This window comes from Magnolia sinica, chromosome 2 (assembly GCF_029962835.1).
Source record: "Magnolia sinica isolate HGM2019 chromosome 2, MsV1, whole genome shotgun sequence".
NCBI classification, from domain to species: domain Eukaryota; kingdom Viridiplantae; phylum Streptophyta; class Magnoliopsida; order Magnoliales; family Magnoliaceae; genus Magnolia; species Magnolia sinica.
In genome coordinates, this window is record NC_080574.1 from 22,126,775 (window position 1) to 22,153,285 (window position 26,511).

Below are 26,511 nucleotides of genomic sequence, written 5' to 3' on the forward strand. Positions count from 1 at the left end.
TTTTAACAATGGAAATTCAATGCCCATCGGTCCACCTGAGTTTTAGATGATTCTGATTTTTTGTATCAATCCGTAAAATGATCTGGAAAAATGGATGGACGGAATTGATAAAACACATACATCATTATCCCTCACAGCACCGACTACTGGCAGCATAACTAACTAAACTGCGTCCGTACACATGACCGTGTGCAGGCTATGGACAACCGTAGTCACGCAGCGTATCGATCTCTTCTACTACCAGAATCTAATGGGTAAGAACCGGAGAGAAGTGGGGGATTGCATGGGAAAAAAGGGGGGGACGCGGATTAGATACTGGACAGGTTGGGTAGCGAGACTTGCTACTGAAGTGACGTCACCAACTTCCGTGGGCCTAACCATGATGCATGTTTTGTATCCACACCGTTCATCCATTTGGAGAGATTATATTAGGCATAATCCAATGAATGAGTTAGATCCAAAGCTCTAGTGGACCCCACCACAGAAAACAGTGGGGAGAGTGACACCCACCGTTAAAAAGTTCCAAGGGCCACAAAAGTTTTCCATCAAGCTGATATTTGTTTTTTCCCTTCTTTCATGTCTGTTTTAACACATAAACAGGTTGGATCTCAGATAAACATCATGGTGGACCTTCGGAAGGTTTCAACGGTGGGCACCACTCTCTCCATTGTTTTATGTGGTGGGGTTCACTCCAACCTTGGATCTACTTCATGCTTTGAATCATGCCCTAAAATGATCTCTCAAAATGTACGAACGGGGTGGATACAAAACATACATCATGGTGGGGCCCAAATAACTTGGTGACGTCACTTCAGTAGGAGCCATTGTTTTATGTGGTGGGAGTGCAGAGCTTGCGACACGTTGCACACACGAAATCCATTCAAAACCAACCTCAAAACCCAACCCAAAGGTCTCCTTCTCTGCGAAACAGAGAAGAAAAAGCAGTAGAAAAAAGGAAAAAAAATATATATATATAAATAAAACCTTCCTTACTTTGCCCTCCAAATTCTTCATATTCACTGATATATATATTCTTCAATGGCTTGTGCTTCTCAGTCCATGATTTCTGCAAACACATGTGCATTCCCTTGTCATAGGATTCTGAAAAAATATCAAAAGGCGAGGACAAACACTACTGGTCTTTTCTCTGTTAGAGCTTCCACTGACTCAGAAGAATCTGACTGCAATGTGGAAGAATGTGCTCCAGATAAAGAGGTGAAGTGAAATTTCTTTCTCTTTTCATTGAATTTGAATTGGGTCTCCTTTAATTTCATCTGTCCCCCATTTTTAGCATTATTTGAACTTTTTGTTGGATTTTCTTTGTCTTGTTCGGGTGTATGTCACTTATTTTTGGGTTTGAATTGGTTATTCTTGAATTATTTCATAAATTAGAAATGGGTCTTCTTCTATTGTTTGTTTACTGCTTATATGATTTTTTTTTTTAAACATCGCTAATTGGTGGGTGTTTTTTTTTTTTAAATTTATAATTTCTAGAATTTGAATAGGTTATTATTATTATTATTTTTTAAATAAATGTGATTATCATATTCAATCTATCATGGGCCTTCCCGTTGATCTGGCGAGTCATCAAATGGGTAGGAAATATCCTAATAATTTTAGCAATTGGATAGTGTGGGCCTTCCAATCTTTTTGAGCTTTTCCCATTGAATGTGCATCGCTACTTATATTTTTGCTGAACATTTTCTCAATTGTCCATTTTCAAGCCGTGGGCTAGATGGCTACCATATTCACGCATCTTTATAGCAATTATATCAATAGGACGTGTTCTTATTAAGCAGTTCGAACCAGTAGGAATTTTTCCTGATATTCCAGTGGGTCATGAGTAGTTTTAGTTCCTTCTCCAACTGTACCTGAGGGTGCTTTTGGTTGCATAAAATATCATGATATTTATTTTCCTATTTTTTTCGCCATGAAGAAATATGTGGTCAATCTTCTTTTCTGCCTCTCTCTCTCTCTCTCTCTCTCTGAGCTTGTTTCCAACCTCATGGTTGCGTTTGGATGTTTGGAATTGAATTTAAAGTAGCTAGTTCGATAGAGAGGAAATAACCAAAATGCAATTACCTTCCTTGGTATTCACAATGCTTCAGCAGCCTTCATATTTTAATTATGTTCCTCTCAATTTCAGCATGAAGGTTACATGATTGCCATTGGTGCCTATTCGATGGATATTAGTCCTGAGGAAGGCAATTACGAATTCATCATTTCCACTATGCAGAACTAATATCTCAATTCTATTCAATTAATGCATCCAAACACATTGCAAGTTAGAAATAACCGCCAACTTCTATGAATTCTATTATCGAAAGTTTATGCATTTTGCGAAACAAATCTCACTGTAGCTGTTAGTTGTAATACATGGAAATGCTCATATAGCCAGTAGCTGAAGTTGTTACCTGGTGTTGATTTATGCTCTTTTATCTTTCCAACTTGTAGCGACCATTTCTTTTCATTGATTTTGCTGACAGGTTCTGATTTTTCTGTCAACTTGCTAAGAGAATCCAAATATTTCACCCCATTTGAAGTGAAGTTACATGGTTATTGGCAGTGTTACTGTGTTTAGAATCTCAATCAAGTACTGTGAGAACTCATTAAATTGGCTGGAGTTGGTTGAAACTTGGGTCAAGTTATCTTCAGGGCCCATTTGGATGCACCCTTAAAAGGTGGTTTTGACACCTAAACTCTGCTTTCAGCCAAACCCCTTTCCTGCGTGCGTTTGGATGCACTTTCACAACCCCTATTTGATTCCCCTCCCAACAAAATAGGCACTAAATAGCCCACTCGCCAAAAACCAATTGGATTGGTTTTCGGCAAGTTGACGTTATGGACCTGCATGTGGAAACTCCCCTTTGCAGCAGTTGCATCCAAATGGGCTAAACACAGTTTTTCTTAAAATCAAATGCTTGGTTTCGTACTTGTAAATTTGATCAAGCACTTGAACTCTGTCGGGTAATTGAAAAACTCAAATGAGCACTGCAAAACTTAAATCGAATGTTCAAAGAACTCAGGTACTCAGGAAACTTGAAAATTCAAGATACACAAGTCTTTTAAACTTGAAATCTCGATTAAGTACTTGACTGAGTTTGAAGACGACTTTGACTAGTATCACATTTTTTAGACTCAAGCCTTTAATTTAAAACCTGGCCACTGCAGGTAGCTTAGCTCCCTTGTTCCTGTTTACTTTGTAAATGTGCTTTTCATGTAGTAATCATGGTTCACTTCAAGTTCCATAAATAAATTGTAAATGTGCTTTTTGTAGTAATTGTGCAATGAGTTTTAGTTGACACGGGTCTCTTCCAATTACTGGAGCTGAGTACCCAATCTAAAACTCAAATTATAGAATCTATGATGTTAAAATTGTATAACACTCTAGAGATACAAAATTGATAAGCCAACCCTTTTGCGGGAGGAAAACCAACAATTTCACTAAACAAGAAATCCTGCGTGAGATTTCAAACCAAATCCTGGTATTTATGAAACGACCCAAAACTCCCCCATAATATCAACACTCACCCATGGTAATTGCTACAAAACCCAAATACATGAAGCGTTCCAAAAATACACTTGTTACATTCCAGCCAATTTTGAATGTCTTGAGTCCAACTGAATCTCCTTATTTCTCTCTATTTCTCACCAGTTTCCCATTGCATTGTTAGATATTATAAATGAAGCATGCTTTATAGGAATGGGAATTTTTGTTCAAAGATGTTACAAATCTAATTTTAAGTTTATCTGATTTCTCCTGTCATCGGCCTAGATTTTAACTCTGCATTTGCAGTTAGACTTGCATTAATAAATGGAAGTGAATTGATGGTCTTTCTATGAAATATAGGTTGGGAAGGTGAGCATGGAGTGGCTGGCTGTGGAGAAGACGAGAGTGGTTGGAACTTTCCCACCACGCAAGAAGGGTTGGACCGGCTATGTTGAGAAGGACACTGCTGGACAGACGAACATTTACTCTGTCGAGGTTGGTAGTTTCAGCTCATTAAATATCCCACCTTATCAGCTCACATATAATGAAATTCAATGGACAAGGATGTAGCTCAACCCTCGGCCACGATTGTTTATCTGATGCAGCATTATCTCCAAAGTCCAAATCCTTTGTTCCTAACTTGTGGGTCGTGATTGGGTCACGACTCATGAGTGCAGAATGGCAATGCATTGACCACCATTGCTGTTCATCCCAGTGATATATTGTTCCAGGGCTACACTGCATGCTGATTGGGTGATCCTAACCATTTGCTTGTTTCATCAAATGGATTGTTAAAATAAATGGTGGATTGTTTCATCAAATGGATTGTTAAAATAAATGGTGGACAGTCCAAATTCAAGGTGTGCAATCAAAAGATTAAGATCGTCTGATCCATGATCAATCCATGCCATTCTCCATCCATTTGAGGCCCATGATTTTTTTTCATGGTTTGGAATGGTGTGCATGTATGACAAAACCACAAAACACAAAACAGAATACTACAAACACAAGAAGAATGTTTGTGGTGAATTTTTCTGCCCTCAACTGAGAGCTTTCTTGTCCATAATATAGATATTCTACAGCAATCTAGTTCCCCAATTTAGGGGTCAGTTACATCAATCTAGATCCCCAATTTAGGGGTCAGTTACATCAATCTAGATCCCCAATTTAGGGGTCAGTTACAGCAATTTATAGCAATTGGTCAGTTACAGCAATTTACAGCAATCTAGATCCTTTATGTTAGGGGTCATATCGTTGACAATGTATACCATTTGTATTGGCTACATCCTTAAATTTTAGTTATTTTTGGAAAACATTCACTGTAGTGTAGCTTATCGTTCTTATTCATCATCATGATCATCATAATAACCTTCTGCGAATGAGTCAACTTTTGAAACGTAGGAGTTATGCAATTTGCTACCCACCAAACACCAACCTTCTTCTTTTACATGGAGTCTCGGAAACCGGCCATCATAGAGCTGCACATTGATAACACTCACTTGCCAGCATGATGCAACTACTAATCCACATCCAAATACTGTCTAAAGGGTCATCATGGAGAGGCAGTTGTGATATTAAGAAACTTTGGGAAAGAGTGATTGAGCAAAGGCTAAAGCATGACATGAGTGTATCAAAAAATCAGTTTGGTTTCATGCTTGGGAGGTCTACCACTGAAATTATTTTCCTGCTTAGACAATTGATGGAGAAATAGGGAGGAGAGGATCTCCGCATGGTCTTTATTGACTTAGAGAAAACATATGATGGGGTCCCTAGAGAGTTAATCTGGTGGGTGTTGGGAAAGAAAGGGGTTTCAAGAGGACATATTGACATGATATATATATATATATATATATAGATTAGGGAGTTTAACAAATGTGAGGGCCACTAGTGGAGAGACAAGTGAATTCCTAATTACTCTAGGCTTGTACTAAGGTCGGCATTGAGCCCCTACTGATGCAGGATGGATGGCCTAACCTAGAATGATGCAATGAGGTCATGAACAAGTTAACTAGATCAATTTAAAGCACATAAATAATGCTAATCTATCACAAACTTAAAGAAGTTAAGTATTTAATTATACTTAGATTCAAGACTAAATCACAATCCTACAGCTTTATCTTATAAAACATGATTAAATTGGACCTATGGAAGATAGGACTTCCATCTAGCATAGGAATTGATCTAATTCGAAAGGGAATCTCTTGGTTTTGTTGAAGGGCTTAAGAACTAGGGTTTTGTGATTTGGGGATTTGGGAATTAGGGCTATGAGAATTAGGGTTTTGCGGGATTAAGTTTGTGGGAAATAGGGTTTTGAGAACTAGGGTTTGACACACAGGGTTTTGGGAAATTAGAGTTGGGATGTGGGGTTTTAGGGATTAGGGTTTAAGATTGGGGTTTTGGGAAATCTAGGTTTTAGGATTGGAATTGAAGGTTTTAGGCTTCGAATTATGTATTTTAGAGAGGAAGGAACAAGGAACAAAGAGGGAAAAACAGAGGAGATGGGTTGGTCGTACGGATGGCCATATGGTCTTGTCCGTATGATGATCATATGGTCACGTGTGGAGGTCTGTACGATCGTATGGTGGTATGGTATAGGGAGGTCTAGGTTTAGATGGATTTTGGAGGAGATTGGGGATGAGTTCTTTGTTTTGGATGATGACAAATAAGAAAAGAAAGGAAGAGATGAAGAAGGAAGAAAAAAGAAGATGAGACCTTGTTGAGAAGAGAGAAAAGTAGAAAAGATAACTAGGGAATTGTTCCTTGTGGCTTCGCACCACCAATCCAATCACATGATGAAAATTTTCTCAATCTCAAAGCAAAATGAGAGAAATCTCTTTCATGCATAATGGCTAAGGTTGGGACGTCCAATCCTTTATAGTATAAGAAAAGACCTTTTTCAAAAAGACGCTCTCAGATAAGATTCTCAACATAAAGATGCTCAATGAATTAAAAGTTGTTCGTAACTCTGTAATCTCAACACAATTATGAGCTATACCAAAAATAACGAAACATATAAACAAACTAAACAACTAAACTATTTCATGGCCCATGGAAATCCACAATCAAGATGTTCAATGATGATGATTCAACGGTTTGATCGCCATGTCCACTCGATCCAACGGTCCGATGTATTCATCAAGCTCCTATATGCAGCCCACACGTATCTTCCCAGTGTGGGGTCCTAAAAAATGTACGAACATGCACGTGGGGTCTTCAACTTGGCTAGGAATGTGAATTGGATCAAGTAGGCCCCATGTAATGGTCGTCTAGCCATAAAGAGACTAGCTCAACCCTCCTCCTTTGGTATGGTGCACACTGCTCAGACATCCTCATCATGTACCTTTCGCATTGGTTATGGACAAGTTAATGAGGCATCTGCAGAAGAGACCCCATGGCGTATGTTGTTTGCAAATGACAAGTTTTGATTGAAAAGATGAAGAAGGGCATAAACACAAAGCTACATTTATGGAGGGATGCTTTAGAATCTAAAGGATTTAAAATTAGTCGGACTAAAACAAAGGATATGGAGTGCAATTTTAGTAACAATAGGAGTTAAAATGAGGAATTAGTTAAAATTGCTGACCAAGCAGTTTCCTAAAATGACCACTTTCGTTACCTTGGGTCTATAATTCATGAGAGTGGAGAGATTGAGAAGGATGTTGCCCATAGAATTCAAGCCGAGTGGAAGAAATGGAAATGTGCCTTTGGAGTTTTGTATGATCATTGTGTACCACTCAAACTGAAAAGGAAATTTTATACGATAGCTATAAGATCAGTCATGATTTATGGGACAAAATGTTGGACAGATAAGGAACATGTTCATAGGATGAGGTGTAGCTGAAATGAGGATATTGAGATGGATGGGTGGCAAGATGAGGAAGGATAAAATTAGAAATGAATGCATTTGAAGGAACTTAAGAGTAGCACCAATCAAGGTATTCAATAACAGTAACGGTAGCCATAACGGCCACTGCCGTTAATGTTACAATAAAAACTGTAATGTGTAACAGTTCCCACTAACTATTTTTAAAACCTTTGGCACCAATAGGTAATAGGATGAGGGAAAGTAGATTTCGATGGTTTGGTCATATGTAATGGAGACCAAGAACATCCAATTAGAAGGAGTGGGTTGGTACAAGTTGAAGGCTTTGAAAGGGCAAGGGGAAGGACATAGGTGGAGGTATTGAGAAAGTACTTTATGACCTATGGTCTAGTTGAAGTATGGCTCTTGAATCTTGATAGAGTGGAATAGCGGAACAAGATTCATGTAGCTGACCCCGATTAATTGGTACGAGGCTTTGATGATGATGATAATGATGATGGAGAGGCAGTTGCCAGATATTTCTGCTGACTGCTGAGCACAAGTGATCCACACATAGAGGTTCATGCTCAAGTACATTGTCTTGTGGTTGGCTGCAACAATAGCAAGGAGCCCACCAATGCATGTTTACTGAATGCCGCTTGCATACCAAGAGAATCATGCTCCTCATGCTGTGTTAGAACGACTATTACACCCTACTTACAAAGGGCATTTGTGAACGGTTATAGAGTTGAACAAGTCTGCTAAGCCTATTAATCTTATTCATGTTCTGAAATTTTGTTCCTTTATTATAAAAATACACAAACATGCACCTTTAGGGCCTATTTGGCTCCCACTTAAAATGAGTTATCTCATTCTTGTTAATCGTAATTGTTAGTGTACATAGATATTGTGCACCTGTGGTGTACACAAATCCTCGTACACCTGAATGAACCATGTTTCGGATTTGGCTTTGATTTCCTAATTTCTCTTATCTCCTATCTCTTAGTTTTCTATTGTAATCAGTCCTCTCTTCCTGTAAATCATCTCTTTTGTAAATAAAGGATTAAGGAAAGGGGGGATATGTAAAGATCTCTCCCTCCTCTCATGTTCCCTGTTCTCTTTCTCATCTTTCTTTTCTCTCTTCCCCATCTAATCTACATGTTATGTTATCAGAAAATTACTGATCCAATCCTTCTCCAAATATTCTTCTTATTTCCTAGATTCTTCTTTCCCCTTCTCATCCTCGATTTTGAAAGTCGATCAAAGTTTTTCCCCCCTCTCAGTAAGATGGTGAAAGTGAGATTATCTTTCCATCACCATCCAATAGATGCAGCTATAATGCATTGTTGACCTATTTAGAAGGGATTTCCCACCGATCATTCTATCTGGAAGGAGGAATTGCTGCTTCTCTGACTGCAAATCCCACCAGAAAAATCTCTCAATCTCACCAGAATCATCTTCCAGCTGGGCTTTTTTTTTTTGGGCTCTGGAACAGTCTAGCATCCGGAAACCTTGTCAAAACTCAATTCCGGCACTGGATCAAAGTCAGGGCCTCTCCAACATCATGGGATCATTCACGACCACCTCCGCCATCGCCAAAAGTTCTGGATCTGAGCCAGAAACCTCCCTGTGTTGCTGGATTCCACATTTGCTATTGTCAGAATCACTGATTTGTGTCTGGACTCTGTGGTTATCGGAATCAAGCATAGACCTCTCTATTGTTGCCGGAAGTGCAGGACCTGAACTGAAATCCTTCTAGTGATGTCGGATTCCCCTTCTTTCTTTATCGGCATTGGATTCAAGTCCTGCAACCTCCATTGACATTAGATCTTCCACGTGGGCCACCTATTGGCACCATATCTGACGCGTGGTCCTGCTACAGACACTTGATCTGCCTTGAGGGCCACCCATTGCTGCTGGATTTGATGTAGGTACCTCCATCCACCATCAAATCTGCCTCTTGGACCATCATTTGACGCCAGAACTACCCCATGGACAAGCTATTGATGATGACGGATCTAATGTGCAGCCTCCCAGCAGGGACCGAATCTACCCTCAGGACCCTTCGACAGTACACTATCATCTCTAAGGATTTTTTTTAAATCATTCCCTAGATGGGAGATAATAAACACACTCAAATTCCATCTGGTCAAATGAACAACCCTAGTCTTACAATCACTACCATAAAACTAGATGGCACCAATTATTTGAAATGGTCTCAAGCAGCTTGAATGTATATTGGAGCTTGGAAAAGATTGGGATGCATTTCAAAAACCAAGAAACAACCCAATCCCGATGATCCCACTCATGATATATGGGAAAGTGAAAACTGGCTTGTGATGTCTTGGTTGTTAAATTCCATTTAACCCAACATTAGTCACGGTCTTTCTCTCTTGAAAATTGCAAAGAATGTATAGGATGAAGTAACAAAATGTACTCTTAAAAGGAAGGCTTGCCCCACCTTTCTCAACTCCACACAGATTAACAATCTCGAACAAGGTGATAGAACCATGGAATGGTACTTCGCTAGCTTGAACAAAAAATGGGGGGAATACTGAATGCCGCTTGCATACCAAGAGAATCATGCTCCTCATGCTGTGTTAGAACGACTATTACACCCTACTTACAAAGGGGATTTGTGAACGGTTATAGAGTTGAACAAGTCTGCTAAGCCTATTAATCTTATTCATGTTCTGAAATTTTGTTCCTTTATTATAAAAATACACAAACATGCACCTTTAGGGCCTATTTGGCTCCCACTTAAAATGAGTTATCTCATTCTTGTTAATCGTAATTGTTAGTGTACATAGATATTGTGCACCTGTGGTGAAGGGAATTGATGCGGACACAAGCGCATTCAAGGTGTACCAACGAAGAAAGCGCCAACCACAAGTGCCGTCCTTGTGGACAGGCGACTATTGAGGAGCTGAAGACCTTTCACATGTGATTGGACATATAGAAGACACCACTCAGGGAAGACACATGTGAAGGAAGATTGGAGAAAGAAGACCGAGTGCCCAAACTTTCCCGTACTTATGTTATTTGCGCGTTTTTGACTTAATTAGGGGTCTTTTAGTAATTTTATATCTTTATTTGCTTATTCTAGGGGTATTTTAGTAATTTTATGTCTTTATTTGCTTATTTAAGTGGGCTAAAGCCCTAAACTCGAATTTTAACTATTGATTAATGAAAAGCAAACCCTTTGGTTGCCTCCTTCCTCTCTTCTCTCTAATGGTGCTTCTTCTCTTCCCTTGATCTTCTTCTTCTAATTTCTTCTTGTGCCCCTCCAACTTCTTCAAGGTAATAATTTTCTTCCTTCTATTTTCCAGTTTTGGCTAATCCTTCTTCGATCAAAATCTTGAGAACCGATCTAAACCCTAAACCCCCAAATTCTCAAATCCCTAATCCGAGAAACTTTTTGGTTCTTCGGACTAGTGATCTTCATTGATCGATTGGGTGTGACCATGCAAGATCGGGAGGTCTCATCCTTCGCCGGATCCAACCTAAGTAGTAATTGAATTCCATAATCCATGGCTGTAGTAATGGCCCGCTCTATTGCATGTTTCCTTTATGATTTTCTCAGTTATGATGATTACTGTTAGAATTTTAGATCATTTATTCATTTTTTTTCCGCTGTTTAATTATGTCCATGAGCATGCATCATAATTAGGGCTGTCCTGCGTCAAATTTGGTATCAAAGCCTAAGCTTGCATGGTTTTTGTCTAGATCGAGTTATCAAATTAGAGTTTTGATTTTTAGGTTTAACTTAGGAAAGTTCCAGGTTTAGAAAGTTTTCAATTTTAAAAACTTTCTAATTTTAGAAAGTTCCTAATCTGGAAAATTTTCAGATTTGAGTTGTTTCCTATTTCAACTTAATTGTGTCAGTTCATAATTGTTTTGCATTCATCACATTCATCTTTAAAGTCATAACAACTAGTAGTCTAGTTAGGTAGAGTTTGGTTCAAGTCTTCATTGTATGCCCACGAGAAGAGGTAGAGGTTTCGGACTTCAACCTACCATGAATAACGAGCAGTTATCTGAGCAACTTGCTCAATTGATACAAAAGATAACCGCCCAAGAAGCGGGTCAAAGGCGTGAGTTTGCCCGCCTTGAGAACCAAATTACCACTACCATGACTAAAGTGGAGCAACTAGAGGCGTCCCAAAAGAAAAACCTCGCTGTAGGGGAAGATGCGCACTCTCAAGTGGAAAGAATCATTGAAGAACGTGCTGCCACACGTGGTGGTAGTGAGGATAGAGATCGTGGTAATGGTCGTGGTGTGGTGCGAGAGGCACGAGCCACATGTGGTCATCAAGACCGCTATGATCCAGATGAGCGTGCGATGAAGAGTGTGAGAGTTGAGGCCCCGAGTTTTGATGGGCGCTTGGATCCCAAGGCGTTCCTTGACTGGGTTGCTGACATGGACCACTACTTTGAGTGGTATGGCATGTCGGAAAACCGTCAAATGCGGTTTGCTAAGATGAAGCTTGTGGGTCAAGCCAAGCTCTTCTGGACCAACACCGAGCGTAGGATAGAGAGAGTTGGTAGAGCCCTTATCACACATTGGTATGAGATGAAAGAGAAGTTGAAGGAGAAGTACCTTCCCCTCTCATACCGTCAGAAGCTCCTTGACCAATGGCAATCCTTACGCCAAGGGTCAATGCCTGCCGCTGACTACATCGCTAAATTTGAAGAGTATGTGATGCGATGTGATATCCGAGAAGACCCTCTAGTAACGCTCTCGCGTTTCAAGACGGGCCTTTGTGCGGATCTTCAGCGCGAGCTTATTACTCGGCCCTTAACGGACTTAGATGAAGCATATCAAGTCGTGCAGGAGTTAGAGCAATATTTGAAGGCTCCTGTCATTCGTCGTTTTGAGTCCCGAGACTCAAATTCTAGAACTAGTACCCAAGGACCTAGACCTAATATTGGTAATCAACCTACGGCACGGGCGACCATTCCGCCTAGGCCTAGGGAGGACAAGGGCAAAGGGGTTCTTGGTGCCGGTCCTAGTAACATGAGCCAAGTGAGGTGCTATGAGTGTGGCAACTTTGGCCACATGTCTAATCAGTGTCCTACGAAGAGCCGTGGGAGAGCCTTAGTTATAGGCGAGTCCCACGAGGGTGGAGATGACCATGGTGATTATGAAGTTGAAGAGTATCACCCTGAAGGAGGACTTACTGATGAAGAAGAAGTGGATGGAGAAGCAACGCTTGCAGTAGTCAGGCGTGTGTTAGCTCAGTCTAGAAGTAGTGCTGACTGGCGTCGAAGCACTATCTTCTACACTATTGCCAAGTGTGGTGAAAAGAATTGTAAGGTGATAGTGGACAGTGGAAGTTGTCAGAATGTGATTTCCACGAGCACCTTAGATCGCTTAAAACTGAAATCCACACCTCATCCAGACCCGTATAAAGTTTCTTGGGTTGACAAGACATCCCTACCTGTCACCCAGCAATGTCTAGTCCCCATTGAGTTTGGGTCATACAAAGAGTCCCTGTGGTGTGATGTTTTACTTATGGATGTGAGACATGTTATCCTAGGTAGACCATGGCTATTCGATAATGATGTCACGATCTTTGGCCGTTCGAATGCGTGTACTTTTATGTATAATAGTAAAAAGATCAAACTTAATCCCATGCCACCTAAGAATACATTAGGGAAGAAGAAGGATGAGAAGGCAAGTGAGCCTAGAGAAATGGGGAAATCCAAACCTAAGTCTTTACATATAATCAGCGCAAGAGAGTTTGAAAAAGAGGCTAAGGAGGATTCTATGGTGTATGCCCTTGTGGCTAGAGAAATTACACCTGAGGCCATCAGAGTTGCCCCGTGAAGTGACCTCGGTCTGAAGGAATACAGTGATGTATTTCTGAAGACTTACCGAATGAGTTGCCACTTATGAGGGACATACACATGCCATTGATCTTGTCCCGGGGTCTACTCTACCGAACCTTCCTCGCTACAGGATGAACCCTGCAGCGCATGCCGAGTTGAAGAAGCAAGTTGATGAGCTTATGCCAAAGGGTTTCATCCAAGAGAGTATGAGCCGTGTGCCGTGCCTGCATTGTTGATGCCAAAGAGAGACGGCACGTGGCGCATGTGTGTGGACAGCCATAAACAAAATTATTGTCAAGTATAGGTTCCCTATACCTAGACTTGATGATATGCTTGACATGATGGCCAGGTCCACTATATTCTCTAAGATAGACCACAAGACTGGATATCACCAAATCCGTATACGCCCCGGAGATGAGTGGAAGACGGCGTTTAAGACGAAAGCTGGGTTGTATGAGTGGTTGGTCATGCCTTTCGGCTTGACTAACGCACCCAGTACTTTCATGCGGGTGATGACACAAACTTTGAGGCCGTTCATGAAAAATTCCTAGTGGTATACTTTGACGATATTCTTATTTATAGTACCACTAAGGAATCACACCTTGAACATTTCAAAATGGTCTGTAGTGTCCTTAGGAAGAAAAGGTTGTACGCTAATCTTAAGAAATGTGCATTCATGTCTAGCCAAGTTGTGTTCTTAGGATTTATAGTGTCATCTGAAGGGATGCGCTCAGACCCTAAAAAAGTCAGGGCCATAGTTGAGTGGCCAGAACCAAGGAACATTCATGAGATGTGAAGTTTTCACGGCCTAGCAACTTTTTATCGTCGGTTCATTAAGGGTTTAGCACGATCATGGCTCCCATTACCGAGTACATGAAAAAGGGAGAGTTTGTGTGGTCTAAAGCCGCCGTCAAGGCTTCTAAAGAAATTAAGGGTAAGATGGTGGAAGCTCTTGTCATGCGTTTACCTGACTTTTCTAAAGTCTTTGTAGTAGCGTGCGATGCGTCTGGTGTCGGTATAGGTAGAGTGTTGAGTCAAGAAGGACACCCAGTGGCCTATTTCAGTGAGAAACTGAATGAGGCAAAACAAAAATACTCCACTTACGACAAAGAATTTTATGCAGTAGTGCAATCCTTGAGACATTGGCGACACTACCTCCTACCGCAAGAATTCGTTTTGTTTTCTGACCATGAGGCTTTGAGATATTTACATTCTCGGAAGAAACTCAACCCAAGGCATGCCAAGTAGGTAGCGTTTCTTCAGGAATATTCGCTTGTTTTGAAACACAAGGTCGGGGTTGAAAACAAACCAGCGGATGCCCTTAGTAGGAGAGTGGCGTTGCTCAACTCCTTGAGTGTAGAGGTAGTCGGATTTGAGCAACTGAAAGATGAATACCTCATATGTCCTGATTTTGGGGGTACTTACACGTCGCTATCTAGTGACCAGCATATTATGGGTGAATATGTTCTTAAAGATGACTTTCTTTTCAAGAGAGACAGACTTTGTATTCCCCGTATGTCCCTTCGTGAATTCCTCATCTGGGAGCTTCATTCAGGAGGGATAACTGGCCATTTTGGTCGTGATAAGACCATTGCCCTCGTGGAAGATCGTTTCTATTGGCCAAGCCTCAAGCGAGACGTAGCCAAAGTTTTAGGGCAGTGTCGAACATGTCAGCTGGCAAAGCAAAGAAAGCAAAATACCGGGCTGTACACGCCATTGCCAGTGCCACATGGTCTGTGGCAGGACATTAGTATGAACTTCGTGCTCGGGCCTCCCAAGACTATAAAAAAGCACAATTCTGTTTTTGTCGTTGTGGACCGTTTTTCTAAAATGGCGCATTTCCTCCCATGTTCGAAGACGTCAGATGCATCTCATGTTGCTCATCTTTCTTTTGATGGTGTGGTGCGTCTCCATAGGTTACCTAAAACCATAGTGTCTAATCGTGATATTCGTTTACTAGCTATTTTTGGAAGACACTGTCGCACATTATGGGAACTGGTTTGCAATTTTCTACTGCTTACCACCCACAAACAGATGGTCAAACTGAAGTGGTAAACCGTAGCCTTGAAAATCTTCTACGTTATCTAGTGGGTGAACATGTTAAGACTTGGGATCTAATTTTACCAACTGCTGAACTTGCTTATAATGGGTCAGTTAATAGATCTACAAGGTTGAGTCCTTTTGAAACTGTAAGTGGTTATAAACCTAGAATGCCCATAGATCTCTTACCTATGTCTGTTACCCAAAGGTCTTCTGAGTCAGCCGATGCATTCGCACGCCATATTCATGATTTGCATACACATATTAGACAGCGGTTAAATAAGAGCAATGATGATTATAAAGTTTCAGCTGATTCTCATCGTAGAGTGCAAGAATTTCAAGAAGAAGACTATGTAATAGTGCGAATAAGGCCAGAGCAATTCTCTTAAGGATCTGCAAAGAAATTACAAGCGCGTAGTGCTGGACCATTCAAGATATTACAAAAGGTTGGGTCTAACGCGTATCGGGTTGATCTTCCACCTGAAATGAGCATTAATCCAACTTTTAATGTGGAAGATCTAGTCCGTGCCCATACTCCCATTGTTGATACATCGTCCCTTTCATGGCCTTTTTCTGAGTTTGCTACCCAACCCCTTCTACCCCCTCCTCCACTCATTACCCATAAAGAAGCAATTGAAGAAATCTTGGATGACAAGATAGTATCCACGAGAGATGGAGGTTTCCAAAGGTATCTTGTCAAGTGGAAGAACAAACCATCGTCTGAATCTACGTGGCTGTCGGGCGACGCATTGCAGGGTATTGATCCAGATCTACTCGAGCGCTACAAAAGTTTCAACTCGTCGGAGTCGAGTTTTTCTCACCCGAGGGGAATTGATGCGGACACAAGCGCATTCAAGGTGTACCAACGAAGAAAGCGCCAACCACAAGTGCCGTCCTTGTGGATAGGCGACTATTGAGGAGCTGAAGACCTTTCACATGTGATTGGACATATAGAAGACCCCACTCAGGGAAGACACATGTGAAGGAAGATTGGAGAAAGAAGACCGAGCGCCCAAACTTTCCCGTACTTATGTTATTTGCGCATTTTTGACTTAGGAGTCTTTTAGTAATTTTATGTCTTTATTTGCTTATTTAAGTGGGCTAAAGCCCTAAACTCGAATTTTAACTATTGATTAATGAAAAGCAAACCCTTTGGTTGCCTCCTTCCTCTCTTCTCTCTAATGGTGCTTCTTCTCTTCCCTTGATCTTCTTCTTCTAATTTCTTCTTGTGCCCCTCCAACTTCTTCAAGGTAATAATTTTCTTCCTTCTATTTTCCAGTTTTGGCTAATCCTTCTTCGATCAAAATCTTGAGAACCGATCTAAACCCTAAACCCCAAATTCTCAAATCCCTAATCCGAGAAACTTCTTGGTTCTTCGGACTAGTGATCTTCATTGATCGATTGGGTGTGACCATGCAAGATCGGGAGGTCTCATCCCTCGCCGGATCCAACCTAAGTAGTAATTGAATTCCATAATCCATGGTTGTAGTGATGGCCCGCTCCATTGTATGTTTCCTTTATGATTTTCTCAGTTATGATGATTACTGTTAGAATTTTAGATCATTTATTCCTTTTATTTCCGCTGTTGAATTATGTCCATGAGCATGCATCATAATTAGGGCTGTCCTGTACACAAATCCTCGTACACCTGAATGAACCATGTTTCGGATTTGGCTTTGATTTCCTAATTTCTCTTATCTCCTATCTCTTAGTTTTCTATTGTAATCAGTCCTCTCTTCCTGTAAATCATCTCTTTTGTAAATAAAGGATTAAGGAAAGGGGGGATATGTAAAGATCTCTCCCTCCTCTCATGTTCCCTGTTCTCTTTCTCATCTTTCTTTTCTCTCTTCCCCATCTAATCTACATGTTATCAGAAAATTACTGATCCAATCCTTCTCCAAATATTCTTCTTATTTCCTAGATTCTTCTTTCCCCTTCTCATCCTCGATTTTGAAAGTCGATCAAAGTTTTTTCCCCCTCTCAGTAAGATGGTGAAAGTGAGATTATCTTTCCATCACCATCCAATAGATGCAGCTATAATGCATTGTTGACCTATTTAGAAGGGATTTCCCACCGATCATTCTATCTGGAAGGAGGAATTGCTGCTTCTCTGACTGCAAATCCCACCAGAAAAATCTCTCAATCTCACCAGAATCATCTTCCAGCTGGGCTTTTTTTTTTTGGGCTCTGGAACAGTTTAGCATCTGGAAACCTTGTCAAAACTCGATTCCGGCACTGGATCAAAGTCAGGGCCTCTCCAACATCACGGGATCATTCACGACCACCTCCGCCATCGCCAAAAGTTCTGGATCTGAGCCAGAAACCTCCCTGTGTTGCTGGATTCCACATTTGCTATTGTCAGAATCACTGATTTGTGTCTGGACTCTGTGGTTATCGGAATCAAGCATAGACCTCTCTATTGTTGCCAGAAGTGCAGGACCTGAACTGAAATCCTTCTAGTGATGTCGGATTCCCCTTCTTTCTTTTTCGGCATTGGATTCAAGTCCTGCAACCTCCATTGACATTAGATCTTCCACGTGGGCCACCTATTGGCACCATATCTGACGTGTGGTCCTGCTACAGACACTTGATCTGCCTTGAGGGCCACCCATTGCTGCTGGATTTGATGTAGGTACCTCCATCCACCATCAAATCTGCCTCTTGGACCATCATTTGACACCAGATCTACCCCATGGACAAGCTATTGATGATGACGGATCTAATGTGCAGCCTCCCAGCAGGGACCGAATCTAGCCTCAGGACCCTTCGACAGTACACTATCATCTCTAAGGATTTTTTTTAAATCATTCCCTAGATGGGAGATAATAAACACACTCAAATTCCATCTGGTCAAATGAACAACCCTAGTCTTACAATCACTACCATAAAACTAGATGGCACCAATTATTTGAAATGGTCTCAAGCAGCTTGAATGTATATTGGAGCTTGGAAAAGATTGGGATGCATTTCAAAAACCAAGAAACAACCCAATCCCGATGATCCCACTCATGATATATGGGAAAGTGAAAACTGGCTTGTGATGTCTTGTTTGTTAAATTCCATGTAACCCAACATTAGTCACGGTCTTTCTCTCTTGAAAATTGCAAAGAATGTATAGGATGAAGTAACAAAATGTACTCTTAAAAGGAAGGCTTGTCCCACCTTTCTCAACTCCACACAGATTAACAATCTCGAACAAGGTGATAGAACCATGGAATGGTACTTCGCTAGCTTGAACAAAAAATGGGGGGAATTGAATAACTGTTCTAGAATTGGAAGATCTTAAAAATCAAATAAGACAAAATCTTTAAGTTCCTCGTTGGTCTTCTATCAGACTTCGAACCTCAAAGTATATAGATTCGTGTGAGAGAATTTCTTCGTCCCCTCAAATCTATATATAACTACATATGCATAGAGGTTGGACGGCAGAATGCTTCCTTAGTCATCCTTTCAGAACAATCAATCTTGACTACGGACTCTAAAAGTGCTAAGGGGAAATGAGCTAGATGAGAAAACATGGACAAAGATAAGCTTTGATGCACACATCGTGGAAAAAGATGACATGTAAAAGAATTGTTGGGTGCTTCATCCCAACCTTCAATCAAAGGACATCAGGACTTTATGTGAGCACTATTGAAGAATCTTTTGCCCATAATTGACTAAGACCCAAGGGACAAAATAATCAGTGGGCTACAACAACAAATGGCAGCTCTTCAAATCTCTACCTCTGCTGCTAACTAGATAGGGCAGTCAGATACTTATTTAACTACGAATCACGTCTCTCAAACATCTTGGATCATTGATTCAGGGGCATCTGAACACATGACAGATATGACCGATGGATATACTTCCTACTCTCCCATCTCCAGTAATATTAGATTGGTTGATGGTTCCCTTTTTAAGGCTCCGGGAAAGCGAACTTTCCATCTTTTTGATTCACTATCTATCTTTTCAATATTCCATTGTTTCCATCTAATCTTCTTTTTGTAAGCTCCCTAACCAAATAATTGAATTACTATGTCATTTTTTATTTGTCCCATTCTATTATTTGGGATTTGGCAACGAAAAAAATGATTGTGATGGTCATGAAAGTTAAAGGCTTTATCTTTACAAGCGAGAACAGCCTAGTTCTGCTCATGTTTCAGCTTCCTGCATTGAGAATAAAAATTGGGTGACCAACTTACAATGGGAAACTTGTCAGTTATCCAAGCATTGTCAAACCACTTTCTTTTTTGAGTAATACAAAGACATTGCATCCTTTTGAACTCACCCATTTAGATGTATGGGGACTTGCTCCACTAGTCTGTGTATTTGGTTTCAAAATTTTCCTATCATTTATTGATGATTCTCATGATATACATGGGTTTGTCTTCTAGGAAGTCGTGGCGAAGTCTCAATGCCTATAATGATGTTTCATCAAATGGTTTCTTTCCAATACAATACCAAAATTAAAATATTTCGATTTGACAATGCCCGAAAATATTTACACCATGATTTACAGAAATACTCTGTACATCATGGTATAAAATTTCAATCCTTGTGCCCTTATACACCATAATAAGCACTTACTAAGAGGTCACCCGGTCTTTACTGATAAGCATGTTAGTACCAAAAGCATATTTGGATGAAGCTAAATTTTTATTTATTTTTTTGCTACCTATATAATCAATCGGATTTTGACCGTTGTTCTTAAAGGTAATTACCCATTACAAGCCCTATAACCTCATCATCTTTATTTACTTACCATCAAAAGTGTTTGGGTGCACATGCTTTGTCCACATTCTTAGACCATCTCACTCTAAGCTAGGACCATAATTAATAAAATATGTGTTCTTAGATACTTAAACTCTCATAAATAGTATAAATGTTAGTGCCTTGTAAATTGGAAAAGATAAGTTTATAAGAATGTAACATTCTTTGAAAATGTACCTTATTTCAATTAACAAGACAGTGCGCATCTTGAACCTCTTCCACTTCCTGTCATAGACGAGTCTTAGATTGAAGATGTGCCAAACCCTACTCATACTGAAGAAATGAAGGTCTACTCTTGAAGGAAGAAAATTCCTGCTCTTCCCGAGCACCACCACTCTTTGACGGTTGAACCAGAATAAGCAGATCTCCCAATTGCCCTTCACAACCCGGTCTTGTACATATCAACTTGTTGGTATCTGTCTCATACAAATCTCCTTCCCTCTTATCAGTCATTAATTTCATCTATCGTTTGTCTCTATACCAACCAAGATTGCAAATGCACTAGGTGACCCTAAATGGAAAGTAACCATGGTAGAAAAGGTGTTTGCCATTGAAAAACAAAATACTTGGGAATTAGTCATTCTTCCACCAAGAAAATATGGCGCGAATGAGTGTTTAGCATTAAATACAAGGCAAATAGATCAATGGACAAATGCAGAGCACGTCTAGTTGCCAAGGGTTTCACTCAAAAGTATGGTGAAGATTATGATGAAACTTTTGCTCCGGTGGCAAAATTAAACTGTCTGCATTAATTGGATTTCAAAATTACGTTTTTACATGGCGATAATAATGAAGAAATATATATGGCCCTTCCTTTCAGTTTTCGGCCTAAGGGGGAGAATGGCAAAGTTTGTCATCTTTGGAAAGCTTTATACAACTTTAAACAGTCACGTTGGGCTTGGTTTGAAAAGCTTGGCAATACGAATTCCAACATTGGATTTAAAAGAAGTGCATTTGATCATTTTGTGTTTGTAAAACATATGGATGACAACACTACAATTCTTATCATATATGATGATAATATTATTCTAAATCACACAAGCACAACTGAGATAAATAGTGTTGCGAAATTCTTGGGATATCAATTGAGATGAAGGATTTAGGGTTGTTGAACTACTTTCTTAGAATTGAAGTGGCTTGCTCAAACTGTGGATTTTTATTTATTTTTAATCTCATCGTAAGTATATGCTAGATTTTCAGTCCGAGGCTGGTTTACTTGGTGCTCGCCATGTTGACATACCTATTAAAGTAAATCATAAATTGCATGGGAGAATTAGACGAAATTAATAATCCGGGCATGTATTGTCTACTGGTGGGTTGCATAATTTATCTCAGCTTTACTCGTCCAGACATTTCTTAAGCTGTTGGAATTGTAAGCCAATTACCTTATTGTCATGACCTTGAAGTAGTCTATCGGATCCTTCGTTACTTAAAAGTTGCACCTAGCTGTAGTTTTCTCTATTGATATCATGGTCATTTGAACATCATAGTTTCCTACAATGCTGATTGGGTTGGCTCTTCCTCTGACCGATTCTCTAGTACAAGGTATTGCACGTTTTTTAAAATTTAGTTACTTGAAAAAGTAAAAAGCAATCTGTTGTTGCTCTCTTCTCTACAGAGGCTGTATATTGTGCAATGGCTCATGCAACTTGTGAATTCCCATAGGCGAAAGCCATTCTTCAAGATATGGGATTCACAAGATCTTCCCCAGTTTCATTACATTGTGATAATTAAGCAGCCATTCATATTGCATCCAACCCGGTCTTCCACGAACGTATGAAGAGCATTGAAGTCAACTGCCACTTCATTCGGGAAAAATTAGCTGCCAAGTTTCTATATGCCCCCCCTTTGTTCAATCAAAAGATCAATTAGCAGATGTCTTCACTAAAGCCACATCAACAACGCGCCTTATGACCATCATATATCCATGCCTTAGCTTGAGGGGGAGTGTTAGTGTACACAGATTGTGTGCACTTGCAGTCCACCATATTTCATATTAGCCTAGATTCCTAATTGCTCTTATCTTCTATCTCTTAGTTTCCTATTGTAATCAGTCCTCTCTTTTTGTAAATAATTTCTTCTATCAATTAAGAATTAAGTAAAGAGGGAGGATACATAAGATCTCTCCCTCTCATGTTCCCTTCTCACATTCTCATCTCTCTCCTCAATCATCTCCATCTAATCTACAGTAATTATGTATTAGAGCCAAGGTGTTCTGTAACGGTAACGGTGGCCGTAACGGCCACCACCGTTACCGTTATGATACGGGCCGTAACGGCCGTTACGACCATTTTTTTTTTTTTTGAAAAATGTTCTTCCTGGACCGTTATGGGGCCGTTACGGCGCGTTTTTCTGTAACGGCCGTAACCCCGTAACGCGTAACGGTTATGACCGTTACCATTACGTAACCGATTTGGAATACCATGATTAGAGCAATGTTTTTGGAAGGGATTAAAAATAGTCCACAACCAACAATTTGAAAAATCATGCCCCAAGTGGCTATACTTGTACGGAAGTTATCAGCTAATAGAGGTCACTAGTATATGAAGGGTAAACTTGTGTGTATATGAAGGGTTAAACTTGTGTGTGCGTGTGGGGGTGCATTAGAGGCCACTAGTATATAAAGGATTGATTAGACTTGTGCGTGTTTGTGGGCATGCGTGCATGCAGAAGCAGGTGTGCGGGCTTGCATGTACATGCATGTATGCATGCCTGTGAGTACAGGAAATAGGCATGTTACGTGATTTGAGATCTTTTTGGAAATGACCAATCAATATGATGCTTAGGGCTAGGATGAACACAATATACTCAGTTTTTCATGTTGTAGGAGTGCAGCCCACGGTTCAGTGATCTGGACCATTGGTCTGTTGGGTGCCACTGCCACCATAGATAAGAGTGATGGGTCATCCCCAAAAATCTCTCAAGAGTGTAAGATCCTAGCCACCAAAATTAGTCCATGAGCATGACCAGTACGCCTATATCCAACTACCGTGAAGCTAAAATTCTTAACCAGGTTTCATAAAAATCATATATCCATGCATTAGCCTAAATTGCTCACCTCAAAAATTATTACAAGTGTTATATTCAAGAGTTATGAGCTGGAGGTTATTCTCAACGGAGGCTTATGCGTGTTTGTATACAGTATGTGCATGTGTCATCTCTCTCTCTCTCTCTCAGAGGGGTATCAGTCACTTTCTCTCTCATTCAAACCTGAGAATAACATATGCACAAAAGTTTTCTATGCTGGCCAGAAAATCTTCCAAGCTTCGGTACTCCATGATGGATATCAAAATCCACAAACACACATGCACGCAAACACAAATGCGACGTTACTGGTGACGGCATTATCTGTTGAATCAAAGCTCCGAGAGAGTACCCCCCAACCCCCCAAAAAAAAGGCACACGCACACACACTCACACAACTCTCTCTCTACAAGAGCTCTTGACTTGATGTCCAGCCAGGTCGGGTTGACTTGAAGACTGGACTCAATATTTAATTATTTTAAATTGAAAATATTAGGAATGTTAATAGATATTTAAAATAGTTAGGACTATATTATAATATAAAACGTAACTTAAAGCACCAGAATTACTAAGACCTTACTCGTTAAGTTTGTTGCCTCACCAACATATTTATTTTCAATATATATAAAATCCCATCACTAAGGCGAGCGACTCAGTTCAAGTCTCTCCGAGTTCAGGCCGATTCAGGCCCAGTACCAAGTTTCCCAGAAACTTGGGCTAAGAAAATAACTCGACTCAGCCAACTTCCAAGTCGAGTCAGTGAGTTTTAGAACTATGTCTCCCACCACACCTTACATATATGCCTCCTCTATAAGGAGAAGATTCCACACCGAATGAAAAACTATGTAGAATTCAGTCTATCAGGCCTTCAGCCTAGTATATCAAAATCTTAGAACAGTAATCCTATTTGAACTTAACTCTTTCTAACGATGTAACTGCAATTTGGAAAATAGATCTCAATATCAAAGCTAAGGAAGGATATCACAGTTTGGTTATTTCAACTTCATTAGACTAACAATTGCAATTCAATCTGGTGGTGCATCCAAATGCACCAGGAAAAAAAAAAAAAACAGAGCTTGCAGAAATCTCTTGTTCTCCATTTCATATGCTTCGGACTACTACGACTTATATCTTCAATTGTTACATTCTGCAGCCGGCAGTTTACATAGCAGAGAGTGCAATCAGCTCTGGAAACGCAGGCACTTCGTCAGAGGGAGCTGAGAACACGGCAGCCATTGCTGCAGGCTTGGGCCTCATCTCCCTAGCGGCAGCTTCTTCAATACTTCTCCAGGTCGGCAAGAACTCGCCACCTCAAATACAAACCTTAGAATACTCGGGACCGTCTCTTAGTTACTATATCAACAAATTCCAGCCATTGGAAAGCATTGAAGCTTTTATCCTGCCTGAGTCTCAAAATCCTCTGGCCATACCGACTGAAGGCGAGATGCAGGGCATTCCTCAAGTACCAGTCGAATCAGAGAACCAAGGAGAGACCCTTCATCTGAATGCAAGTACTTAGCAAATTCAAAATGGGTCCAGTTCGACTTGTCAAAAACTCCAGAATTTTGCATACCATAAAAGACGTACTTCTGATTATGATTAAAATGCGATTAGACACGTATGGTTGTACTAAAAAAAGTAATATTCTTCTCTGTAAAAATAAAAAATAAAAAATAAAAAAAGAAAAAGAGAGAAAAAGAAAAAAAATGAAGATGCATTGCTGCATGTGGTGAGAGAAGGAAGGGATTCTACAATGGTTTCAATGGTGGATGACTTGTTTCCTTCCTTTTTTATTTTTTTTTTTTTTATTTTTTTTATTTTTTTATACCGATGTTGTGGCCTACTTGAATTTTAGATCTGCCTTATTTTTGGAATGACATCCTAACATGAGCCGGCTTACCATGTCGACAAGTTTAAAGATCTAGAATTTTTGTCTATGCGGGTCTGTATTCTCCTTGATTTTTTTTTCTTATGGGCATTTTCGCCCATTTTTAGAGGCTGGATTCTCTACAATGTTTGTACAATAAGCTTATTCTAGGAATGCTTTGTGGGGCCCCACCATAGTATGGCATCCAACCAATCCAGCGGGGTCACCTCACCATGAAGCACAATGCCCCAAAGATTAGGCCAACCAAACCATCGCGTCAGCCACCATGTGAATTTGGAGGTTTTTGGGTGGCCATTCATTGCTTTTTACAGTGTGGCCCACCTAATCATCGGATTGTTGGTTGGGGCCTTAAGGACATCCCATCATCATGGTAGGTGTCACTTGATGCGCAGGTCAGATTGCAAACACACAATGACGGACTCCACACAAGCAGTTGAATAGCTAAACCATGCAGTTGAGTAACAGTTGTAGGATAAGCTAATCTACGACGTTTGTAGAGGAAGCATCCTTCTTTTTTCAATGTTACAAACGAGGTAAAGGGAAAAGAGAGAATCATTAGATTTTTGCATCAAATGTATCTTGTGTAGCGCTGCTAAACAGACCTTATGACCACTATATAGGTTTGTCGACTGGTGGGTCGGGTCCTAGGAACCCATGCCCTGGTAGACTGTTTTGGGTCTTGCCAGGTCCGACTCTCATTCTTGAAGACCCGGACCTGGATCTGATTGGTTCGTTGCTGGTCGTTTACCCGTTTTTCTTTAGATCATCTAGGCTTTTTGTTGGGTTCGGGTCAAATAAGAGCATTTATGGGGGTGAACGGATGGATTAAATTGTACAAGTGTGGGCCCCACCATGATGTATGCTAGACATTCACACCATGCATTTGGTAGGTACCCCTCTAGGTCATGGAATGTTCCAAGAAAAAATTAGCACTGCAGAAGCTTGCCTTTTATGTGTTTTTTTTTTTTTTAATTTTTTATGAAAGGCTGAAAATTTATGATATGAAAGCAGATTTTTAGGGTACGGAAAGAGGGTTTTGGACAAAAATACGCTTGGTTTTAGGGTAAATCAGTTAGAAAAAGTAGGAGTATTTTCATCTTTATTGGTCGACCGTACAAGTAGAGGTTTAGATTGGTAAGGTAGGTTTTGTTCTGTCGAATAAAAAAGAGTGGATGGTAGATCACGTGTATAGTAAAAATGTACCTATGTTCCAAAGGTCAGTGGTACTAGGAACTCATGTAGGCTACACACAATCTCAATCCATGTGAAATCATGCCTAAAACATTTAAAAGCACTTGCTAGGACCGACCTGAGTTTTGAAATGGCCCAAAATTTTAGTGTGACCCCTTATCCAATTGGGACACATACAATAGATGTGTTTGTGTCTGAACTACATCTCAGTGGGTCCTACGAACAATTAGGAAGGTTTCTATGGTTGGGTGTACACTCTCAACTGTTGTCTATGATGTGGCTCACCTAAGCCATGGGTTGGCCTGATTTTAGGCCCGTGGCCCACCATGGAAGGGTGCATCTAATTGATGGCCTGGATGTCTTACACGCATTCAGGTGGGGCCCACCATGGAAGGGTGCATCTAATTGATGCGTGGATGTCCTACAGCCATTAGGGTGGGCCCATAGAACTTCCCATGAGGTCGGCCTCAGAGAAAGAAGCCCCAAGTCCAA

The 26,511-nt window shown here is 40.4% G+C and overlaps 1 protein-coding gene across 1 annotated transcript; it reads left to right on the top strand.

The window, feature by feature from the left end:
- Positions 1–906: 906 nt before the first annotated feature.
- On the top strand, positions 907–24,665 carry LOC131236615 (protein MAINTENANCE OF PSII UNDER HIGH LIGHT 1). The gene is made up of 3 exons (XM_058233908.1): positions 907–1,215; positions 3,851–3,985; positions 24,094–24,665. The coding sequence occupies exons 1-3, from the start codon at positions 1,039–1,041 to the stop codon at positions 24,457–24,459; spliced, it is 678 nt and encodes a 225-aa protein (XP_058089891.1). The 5' UTR covers positions 907–1,038; the 3' UTR covers positions 24,460–24,665.
- Positions 24,666–26,511: the final 1,846 nt, after the last annotated feature.

What these genes read in the sequence shown, in the direction of transcription:
- LOC131236615 (XM_058233908.1), top strand. Translation starts at nt 1,039, where the DNA reads ATGGCTTGTGCTTCTCAGTCCATGATTTCTGCAAACACATGTGCATTC. An exon ending in AATGTGCTCCAGATAAAGAG is followed by an intron (nt 1,216 to 3,850) that starts GTGAAGTGAAAT and finishes TATGAAATATAG; the next exon opens with GTTGGGAAGGTGAGCATGGA. An exon ending in CGAACATTTACTCTGTCGAG is followed by an intron (nt 3,986 to 24,093) that starts GTTGGTAGTTTC and finishes TACATTCTGCAG; the next exon opens with CCGGCAGTTTACATAGCAGA.